Source organism: Neolamprologus multifasciatus, chromosome 20, assembly GCF_963576455.1.
Source record: "Neolamprologus multifasciatus chromosome 20, fNeoMul1.2, whole genome shotgun sequence".
Classification (NCBI taxonomy): domain Eukaryota; kingdom Metazoa; phylum Chordata; class Actinopteri; order Cichliformes; family Cichlidae; genus Neolamprologus; species Neolamprologus multifasciatus.
Window position 1 is genome coordinate 5,015,157 of NC_140458.1, and position 11,128 is coordinate 5,026,284.

The 11,128-nt window shown below is 41.0% G+C and overlaps 1 protein-coding gene across 4 annotated transcripts in view; it reads right to left on the reverse strand.

Annotated features, from left to right (window-relative positions):
• LOC146494182 (monocarboxylate transporter 1-like) overlaps positions 1 to 11,128 on the reverse strand; it is a 35,534-nt gene that overhangs the window by 7,854 nt on the left and 16,552 nt on the right. For all 4 annotated transcript variants that reach the window (XM_085147364.1, XM_085147361.1, XM_085147363.1 and 1 more), the window contains one exon: positions 4,324 to 4,655. In XM_085147364.1, coding sequence (XP_085003490.1) covers positions 4,324 to 4,540 — 217 coding nt within the window. In that variant the 5' untranslated portion in view covers positions 4,541 to 4,655. The remainder of the gene's footprint in view (positions 1 to 4,323; positions 4,656 to 11,128) is intronic.

Below are 11,128 nucleotides of genomic sequence, written 5' to 3' on the forward strand. Positions count from 1 at the left end.
CATTTGTACTACTTTGTCGTTGGTATGTTTAAAATGCACCAATAGTACATCAAGTAAACCAAAGATGTTTAACCAAAGCTGAAGAATGACCTGTAATTGCATTCAGAGTTTCCCGTCTCTGGATTAATTGCCCCTTGTTGTACATGGACTGACTGTTTTTTGCATGTGTAATTCCAAAAGGTCAAATCTAAGCCTGGAAAAAAACACTAAATAATTAAGTGTCAACCTTAAAGGCTGGTTATCGTGGTGACACCTGTGAGTATCCATGGTTACATCAGAGAGTTTAATACAAAACAAACTTGTTTTAACCAGCGCCAGCCAATGCCTGGCCTTTTGCCATCATTCTGTCAGCAGCTGTAACCTTTTTACGCACCACATGGTGTGACTTTGAAAGTAGTACAGGATGCAAGTGAAACTCACCTGCATTATGCCTAATGCTTTAATACAGCTGCTCCTTTTACACAGTGTTAAACCGATCTGCTGTGGAACACAGCAAAAAATGACTATTCTTTTGTTTTAATGCATCTGATCCTGAGTTATACACTTGCTGGTACACAAATTACATTACATACACTAATTTTTCGTAAACACTAAGTCTTGGATCCTGTTCCCTGTTAAACACAAATATTCCAACAATTTTAGCTAAACTTGTGGCTGGCTGCTGAAATATTACTTTCTACTGCCAAATGACAACTTTTAGGGAATCAATCATCAATATGTTGGTGGTTTTAATTTCAATACGTGACGCTTGACTCGTTTTTGATTTCTGGTTAAAAGGGAAGTTTGCGGGTGTTAAATAGTCTCCCTTTATGATTGTCTCACTCTTACCTACGTACAAAACATCCTGTGCATTTATTTGTTCACACTGTTACTCAGCTTTCAGTGACGTTGTGCATGACTCGTGTGTGGGGTGGTTTTTTTCCCCTCCCCTTTTTGTGGAAGCCGGTGTGTGTACGTGCCTTGCCTCATGTGTAAACCAGTCGGTGAGTAAAATGGTTGCGGTAACCTAAACCTACAGTCTTTCAGCTCCTCTCATTTAGTACAACGACTCCAGGAACTGGTGATCTGTGAATTGTGAAGCAAGAAAGTAGGAACATTTCAATATTTGGGGGAATACATTTCACCAGCTGGCTCCTGTTGTGCAATTTCACTCCTCCCATCATTTCCTCCCTCGGTAGTTTTATAAAAGTCTTAACCTGCAGAAAGAGAGTGCAAACTGGCACACAGCTCTGCAATATGAAGTACTAACGAACACAGAGACTGTGTGTGTGTGTGTGTGTGTGTGTGTGTGTGTGTGTGTGTGTGTGTGTGTGTGTGTGTGTGTGTTAAATGAGGGCTGTCCTGACTAAATACACTTAGGTTCTTCTTTATCTGTCTCTCTGACTTTGTCTTTAGAAGAAAAGCAAAGAAATTCGATCTGAAAATCCAGCCCAACCTGAAAATCAACCACTTCTGTCTTCTTGTAAATATGTCTTACCAATCTCATGTATATGTAATTAAGCCCAAGGAGAGGCTGCTTTCCAATGATCAGTCTCATAGCTTAGTTGTGTTTGTACAAGAACTTTTTCACAGGATAGCAGGAAACAGCCCATTAAAGATGCATTTACTGGAAATACTCTGAGTGCTTTAAATGATGAAGATGCCTGGACAGAGCACGCAGCAGGACTTGCTAGTAGTAAACCTGGACCTAGCAGGTTAAAGATCAATCTGATCACATCTGACAATCGTGTTCTTACATGCGTGACAGTCGAGGAAGTCCTAGAAAGCAGCTCTGCAGATTTCCCTTTCTGCCAGGCCTGATGGTTCTTACCCTACCCTCTAGTCCTGACAACTTCAGGGTACCTAAATTTAAAGCTCTATTCCCAGCAGTGACAGAGGTGCCCAACTAGAAGAGACAGAAAACACTACCAGAAATAACACTGCTGTACCGCCCATCTTTTCTGATTTGCAAAGACTTGTAAAGTTCAAGGTGATTCCTCTGCAGCCAAGAACAAATCTCGAACTGCTCAGCAGTATGGGTGGCACATTCGTTTCAAACACACATCTATCTAAACATGCAATTAGCAAAATCTCTCCAAGCAGCACTGAGCTATAAGAACACACAGCTTAGAGGCAGCTAAAGACGACTATTCTGATGACCAGATTTGGTCCCCGATTATTCAGCAAGCACAAACTTGATTTTTGTACAAAGTGTTGAGTTTAGCAAGCAACGGGCCACCAAAACATCTAGTGTCGATGCTCAGTGCATGTTCATGTTAACATCAAGTAAAGCTGCGTTTCTGGGTTTATTTTAGAAATTAGTTCTTTTCAACTAAAGTAGCGAGTTTGTGCAGACGAGCCTCAAACATGCCAACTGAACCTTTGTCAGCTTTAGGAAATGCAGCTGAAGAGTTAAACATACTTTTCATATCACTAGTTACCGTCACTGTTGGCCTTAAGACATCTCAACCAGAATTAGACCCCAAATAAGATAAACAAACACCACATTACATCTGGGCAATCTAGTGGAGAGCGCCAACTCCAGCGATTGTCATCAACACGTACTTATAACCCAAATGAGGTCACGTGATGCACGGGGTGCTTCCGTTTGCATGTTACTGCTTTTTCCAGCTTAAGTGGAAGTTTCACCAATACACAGCCCACAGAAGACTTTTATAAGAATTTGGAAAATTCTGGCTTTATGTTGGAGTCAAGTGTTAAAATCGATGGTATTATCCTGATTTTTAAAAAGCTATACGAGTGTCAACTTTGAAACTCCCATTTCAAAAGTGCACTTTTACAGCCTCATGAAAGAATCAGTTAAAAATTTGCAATGAAAATTTTCAGATATGTTGAAATGCACGTAGATTTCTTTTGTATTACGAGCTGTTCAGTTCATTTTATTTACACTAAGCTTATGTATCGCCCATTGTAATCCCTACGTTTACCCAGTAAACCACAGCATGAACCCTTATGCGAGAAGTGAATTCAGTCATTAATACAATGTGTTCTTTTTCCATTAGGTTTTGAATGGGTTACAGTAGAACAAACATCTGCTTGATTTCCTTTTTCTTTTAAATGCAAAGGCACCCATTGAGTGTTCAGTGAGGGCTATTCAAGCTGTGAATGACTGAGAGTTTGAGTGGTGAGAGCATGTTTACTTTGGGAGAAAGACAGAGGCAGAACTGAGAAAGCTCCAATAAATGTTAAAACCAACAATGACAGATTAACTAAAAATAAAGTGCTCCAGTAATTCTGTTTCACTGCCAGCATTCCTTGCTCTGCCTCAAAGCCAGGACACTACAGGGTCATCCAGATGAAGCCCCATTAGAGCCAAGTTATATAGGTCTATCTTAATAAACTATGTAATTAAATGTTGACTGCAAATTGTAGTCAACTTGACGTATTGGTTTGACTATCTCAGTCTGCCTGCCATCAGATATGAAGTCTTTCAGGAAACTAAAAGCTGCAGTTTTGTTCTTCTGTCAGGTAGTGACAGACTTTTCCTGGTAGCTGAAATGAGTGACTTGTTCCAACTGTGAATTGGCATAAAAAGGGGGAAAGGGGAACCCCCATTTTTGAGGCCATGCTGCATGCATATTAGGTTAATGGCTCATAATTAAATGATAATAGGAAGTACATCAAATGTTTAAAATGATCAACTCTAAACTAGAATGAAAGATTTAACTGAGCTCCAGGACATGAGTTCAAATCATATCTGATGAGCACCATTTCTGCTGTTTACACAAAAACATAACATTTGCACCTGATACAAGGACGTGTTTCTATAAACACAAAGCAATCCAGTCTTTGCAACACCAGTGTGGGTGCTGCGCTGGAGGTGTGTTGTATATTAGTGTAGCATCCTAGAGTAACACTTCAGGAAGCTACAGCTGAACAGAACTAAAGCATACAGGAAGACTTTTTCTTGCAGCAAGCTGTGCAGTAAGTTTGGCTGACAGGGTTTATCGCAGAAGTCATTCCTCGTAACGTCTTTGACCACGACCATTATATTAGGAGTGGTTCTGTAAGGAAGAAATGTCCAAAATGTGGATTTAATGCTCAGGACTATCAATTAAGGTGATAATTGATTGAACAATAATCAATTTAGTAGTTTTTGATTCTAAAATTTAAATTACAACCTTAGTTTCAGCTTCTTATCTTAAAGCGTTAACGACACTTTTCTGCTTAATTCTGGTTTAGTGGCAATAAAATGTTCTAAAAACAAACATCTTTGTGCATTTGTATAACACCTGACAACAAACCAGTTTTAAAAACAATAAAATAAAATTCTTAAGGACACTTCAAGGTTTTAGTTGTTGATGTTGACAGCTGATCACTCACCTCCTGCATACATGACAGCCAGCATGATGGAGGAGATCCAGGACACTTGACTTGGTGTGGCATCAAAGATGACCTCGATGTCTTTGAAGAACACGGTGATGGATTTGGGGAAGGCGTAGGAGAAGCCAATGGAGATGAAGGCCCCCAACACCACCGCCCAACCCCAGCCACCCTCAGGAGGGGTGTACCCTACTGGCCCGCCCACTGCTCCAGGCATATCTGCTCACGACACCTGGGATGACGATGGAAATGGTGTTTAAGGCTGTTCCTGGAGGACAGCGGAGCGTCACAGGATTAGAGGATTCAGCACAAACTGGAAGTAGAAGCTGTATCTGTGAAGGAAGCGAAGAGCAGGGAGTGTGTTAAAATCCAGAAAGATTGTGCAACAAGGCGATTGCGATACAGAAAATTCCTCAGAATTTATCTAAATTACTCCCACTTACAAGGCATCAAATCAAAGTACAGTCTTCATAATACTTGACCTGTCACACTAATTCAAAGACATTTACTATTTTTAAAACTGTTAACATTCTGACAAATCTCAGGTGATCTGGTCTTCCTCAAAAGGAATTAAAAGTCACCAAGGATGCTGCAACCATACGTGTATGCAGGGTCGTCCCCCAAAGGTGGATTTCTCAGCCAGGAAAAACCCTGCTCGTCATAGCAGGAAGAGCGCTGGTGTGGCTAACAACACATCTTAGCCGAGTTGTGCCAGTAAGACACAAAAGGCAACCGTGGGCGACCGTGGCTCAGGGGGTTGGGAAGTGCATCTGTAACTGGAAGGTCGCCGGTTTGATCCGGTTCGATCCCCGGGTTCTCTATCCTGGTTGTTGTGTCCTTGGGCAAGACACTTTACCCTACCGCCTACTGGTGTTGGCCAGAGGGGCCGATGGCACGATATGGCAGCGTCGCTTCTGTCAGTCTGCCCCAGGGCAGCTGTTGCTACAACCGTAGCTGCCTCCACCAGTGTATGAATGCGAGAGTGAATGAATAGTGGCATTGTAAAGCGCTTTGGGTGCCTTGAAAAGCGCTATATAAATCCAATCCATTATTATTATTATTATTATTAAAAGTGCAGCAGGGCTGTATAATGCTAGAAACCTGCAACTGAAGCTTCAGAATGAAAATTAATACTCTAAGGCCAAGGGACTCGCAAGCCAGTCGACTGACAGCCTATTGGACAGATGGATCGATCAGGGATAGATAGATCAGACATCATGCCAAAGCCACCACCTTTTTGAAGCCCCGATATATGACATTCTCAATTCCCAAAGAACAGCCATCGTTTTAATTGGGTACAAAGGTAAACAACAAATGTCTTCATACATGTTGCCATTTGGTGACCTGGTGAATTACTTTATCAATATAAAATTCCACAGCATTATAAACGTTGGCACCATTGGGTCTGATGAAACGCCAACAGCTCAGCTGGCAATCATTAGTCATGTCGAAATTCAAGACCTGAAGGACCATTGATCAACTGGTGAAAACCAAGTTTTAAAAAAACAATGAACAAGGCCAGGGCGTGGCGTACTCTGTTTTAATCTCATCTAAGATAAGATGGTTAGTAGTTAAGATAAGTAGCTAAATGTGGAACTTTAGCTTTGGCCTGTTCTTTGTTGGTCTCCCTACAGTCCTAGTTTATGTTTTGCACACAGAAATTAAGAAGAGAGGCTCAATCCATTCCCTGCTCCATGATGTAAATTAGCCTTTCTACGTGAAGTGCTTAATGTCCACTTGCACAGACAGCAAGCAGGAATCATGAAGCTCTTATTTTATTTCTCTTCTGATGAAACTCATTGCCCGGTAACTGTGCCATTTAAAACATTCTTGTTCGTGTTCAGTTCTTGAGAAACACTCCTCCCTTTGAAATGGAAGAAATCGGAAACGTAACAACCTTTATTTAAAACAAAAACAAAAACAAAAAAGTTGTTACATCAGACTTTCATCGTTCATTTCATGGCAGAGAAAGCTAAACACAGAAGCTATTTAATGAACTGAGTGTCAAAAAAAATAACCAGCAGCCCCCAAAAGAATTACAGTTCGCTTCAATCACATCTCAAAACCTGCTCGTCCAAAGCAGCTTGCAACCCAGATAGCTGTCATGTTTCCTGTTAAACTCACTGTGAGGTTTTCATTAAGTGTTTGGCATATTTACAGCTGGAAATTCCTGATCTGCTTCTATGAATGCAACCATCTAAATGTCGCCTTTCCAATTTAGGTCACACACACAACGGAGCTATTTATAGCTGGCTCTGACATCATCTCTGCTACTGTTTGGGTTTGCTTTACCTTAAATGGACTTTAGAACACACCTTTATTAACCAAAAATAGACTGAATGGACCCTATAGCTCTATACTGATGCTAATTAAAGCAGAGTCATAGAGAAGCTCCCACTCAAATCACTTAAACCGATTTTTAGTGCACTGAATAAGAGGACTGTGTTCTGGGAAACTTCAAGAGCATCCAGCCAGTCTTTCAGTAAGAAATGAACAGCCAGGAGTGAAGTTCTCCAACACCATTTAGCCTTGATCATGTTGTAAACAGCCATGCTCTACCAATCATTACAGAGTGACTGGTTAACCCAGCCCCATGCTCACAGCACATCCCCACAGCTCTCACTGTTCACTCTTCTCTCACATGCTGAAACTTGTGTAGCCATTACCTCTGCCTGTGTCGGACAGAAGGGAACTAAGTTACTAGGCTAAAGACTGCATCGGCCAAATTTAAAGCACAGACTCGTGTCATTTGAACTCTAAACACATGTTCACCACAACACATACATACACACAAACATGACTGCTTGCAGCTCTGATTGTTAATCAAATCTAAGACCGCAGACTGGAGTATTAAAGCCCTGAATCTGGTTGTTTTGAATTTTTTTGTTTATTTGGCTTTTATAATGAGCTTTCAGTCTCTCCCCTCCTTACGTCTAATTAGTTTCAATAGTTGGCATTTCGTCAACTTCAGAATCTTTTCTTGCACCTAAGATTACATAAAAAAAATAAAATAGTCAAGTACCAACGTATGAAGTTCTTTGCAGCTTTTATTTCCAACATGAAGCATGAAGAGAAGGTCACACAGGTTAGACTCAAGATTGAAGGCGAAAGCGCATCAAATCCGATTTTCTTGACCCTATGCGACCCTTATCCGATCATGTATGACAGTGTGAACGGCACAAATCTGATATTTTCAAATCCAATCTGGGTCACTTTCGTATGTGGTTCTGAATCCGATACATATCCGATGTTTTAGAAAGCGGCTGCTGTTTGAACGGTCATGTCGCATTAAATCCGTCTTTTACGTCACTGACAAAAGACAGACGTCAATTATCAGCGCCCGAGAAGCGCCCGAGAAGACATCGCAAACGCTTCTTCCTAGATTTTAACTTGGTATTTTTTTTTTATAAAAGTCGGGTTTTGTCATTTTGGAGCTTATGAGCTAGATCGTTTCCATAAAATCGGGCTGGGCTTCACAAAAGGCCCTGGGTAAAGATGCACCAATTTATGGGTAAATCTACTCACTTCAGTGTTCACGTTGCCATTAGTTTCCTCTAACCTAATTACAATGTACCAAGAGCTGCTGCTGTCATATGGGAAAGTGGCAGCTAGTGGCAATTCACCCTCACTACTCCAACTAGTACAACCTGTGGTTAAGGGAGTTGATAAAATTGAAAGGAGCAGACGTACGACAATTCCCATCAAGAGAGAAAGCCGGTGAGAACCTTGTTCACATTCAGCACACAGAGTGAATAAAAGACAATAATCAGCCTGCATCATAGGAATGTGACTCAGTCTTTGTTCTTCAAAATTCAACTGCTTTAGAGCCGCTTTAACGACTGACAACATTTAACAGCAATAGGCTAGTAATTAGCCAACTACGCAAATGTAACAGAGCTCTGCAGTACAAGATTTCTTCCCGTTTAAAAAAAAAAAAAAAAATTCTCTGTATTATTGTATGGTCTATCTTACAATATAAATCACCTTGAATCAGAATACTTCATTAATTCCTAAGGAAATTAGGAAGAGACTGCTACTGTGTAAATAAAGTTGAATTTTGTTTTGCTACCTATGAAGTGCACTTATGACAGATAATTGGGCCCACTGCCTTTGAAATACAGCAGGCCTTATTTGCAAAGTCATCGCTTATAGGAAAAGATTTTGCTGCAGGTATTCAAGTTCCAGTTGAGCTTCAAATCCACTGGCGAGAACCCAGCACTTATGAATAAACGCGCGAGCTGGTTGCCGATACACGTGTATAGCAAGTATGCTTCAGCACCATTTCAAGTATTCAAGCACCCAGGAGGAAGACCAGTAGGTAGGTTGAGATAGAGCTTACCACATCCCAGTTGGTCTGCACTTTGCAGAGTGCCAACACGCGGTGTATTTCATCGTATGGGCTTAACAGACCTATTATGTTACTACTCATACTAAAAGTGGTCTGTGCAATGAGCAGGTGTCACCATTCCTGAAAAGGAAAGGATGACACTGAGGTCATCTCCATCCAGTTTTACCTGCATAAAAATAATGTGACCTTTGGAGATATTATATGGCTAGACATGACCTCCACGTGCGCCATTATGCAGACACATGGGAGTTTCTGAAACTCAGTGGGACTCTAGACTGAGTCATGATGTACCAAGACAGTTCAGTTCTCTCAATATTTAGGCCACAAGGGTTGAAGCAATGTTGCAAACACATCAGTGGATTTACAGCTAATTATGGGAAGTTTCTGACAATTTTAAAAGCAATTACTGAGACAGGCTTGTTAAACGGTGAAGAGCAAACAAGGCAGTTCTACTTCCTCTTTACATGCCTGTTGTGACGGTTTCAGACTCCTCACATTAACAACTACAGAGCTGCCAAACACACACACAGCTGAGACCTCAACATGAACCCTAATGGCCATTAAATAACTTTTACTCCGAGCTGGCTGGTCTACACTGCATGCCTGGTCGGATCTTCTGTCGTAGACTTTGGTTCACACACACACACACACACACACACTTGAAAACACAATACCATCACAGGAATAATTTCAGAGTATCTCCGTGTACTTGTATTTATTCATTAGAAAACATTCCTCTCTGTCGCCACGTCGCCAATCTTCACTCACTCAGCACTCAGCCCAGTGGCTTAATGTTACCTAACAAACGATCTTACCACTGGTGCAATTTTGAAGGAGGTCCAGATTAGGCCAACTAAATGTCAGTAGCTCAGATACTTTGGCTCTGGCCTCTAATGTATCATGACCTTCAAGAAAGCCAACTGTATGTAGAGAAAAGTCATCCAGGGGCCACAAAGTAAGCCTGGCAACAGCAGTCAGGTCTTCAGGTTGCTCAAGGAGTTGTTACCCAAGTCCACTTTCAGTGACCTCACCATGCAGAGTTCTTACATGCTTGTGCAAACACTTGTACTGTACCTCAAGTCAAAGTCAACCTTTGATGTGCTGCACTTAAGTGCAATTTCATAAGGGAAAAAAGCCTAAACTTAATGTTCCAATCACCATAACAAAAAACAAAAAGAAAAAAAAAGGGGGGGGGGGGGTAAAATTGTTACTGAGTCAGCGATAAGCTAAGCAGTGGGGTCCTGACATGAGTTGCACCACTGCCTTCCTGTGCTGAGGAGGAAGGTGATGACACTGCACCCAATCTTCCTTTATTACTGACAAATCAAACTGCACTGTGTGCATTTTAAGTGTCCCCCACCACCCAGAGTTTCCTCTTCACTCCAACTTGTGGATGTTTCTATTTGAGGCTGATGAAATAGTCCCATCAGGCTCATTTATGATCCTCATCATTTGCAGGAAAATGTGACACTAACTGCTAGACCGAGAGCAAACATCACAAAGGAAGCTAAAAGGAAAGGGTCAGCAGTTGGATGCATGTTTGCAATGGACTTCACCACCAACCTGGTCAAGATGACATCTGATGAAAAGCTCCACAGACACCGCGCTTCCTTTCTGCCGCTCACTCACCATGTTCCTTTACACTTGTTGGGAAGATTTTACTACACTTAAACATAAAGAGTTCATGGAAGACTAGCCTCTTTTTAACTACATATTTCCTTCTCTCTTGCTTATAAATTAAAATCCAGTAGAGTTCATTTAACGCTGAAATGTCATTAAAACACTGACAGATGCCAAAAGTCAGGGTCTTAAAACTGATCGGGATCTGTGAATCTTTATTATACCTGTGAGTAAATCAATACTTACACAATGCGTTGATTTTTCTATTCACGGAAACAAAGTGAAATAGTTGCACAGCTGCAATTTGATAACTGGAAAAACAGATCAAAACACATGATGTCACAATAAGCCCATTCCCTTTTTAAATGCCTTCAAGCATGAGTGAAAGATGTCGCAGATCAGGAGAATAATATTTGCAATTCAGTCTTTGGTAACTGAAGCTAATAAAAAGAAGCTTTTTAAAGCAAGTTAATCTGTATTTTGTTAAATTCTTTGTACTGTACATAGCCTTGCATGACCGTGGGTTACCTTATGTACTTGGGACAGAAAGGTCATCAGAGGCCAGATCTGGCTTGAACACGCCAGCTCCTCAATTACACTTGGAAAGGGAACAGCTTATAACAACATATAATGTTTCTTTCTGCATACTGGATCCCATTTTAGCACCATACCAAGACTAAGACACATTACTTTCAATTTCTCCAGGAAATGTGACATTTTCTGAACAGTGATGCTCTGTAGACCAACAGCAAGCCAAGCAAACTTTGAATAATTCGATCCATGCAAAACAGTTTCCCCATTACAAACTTTGTTCGTATCATATTCAGAGTGTTTGAT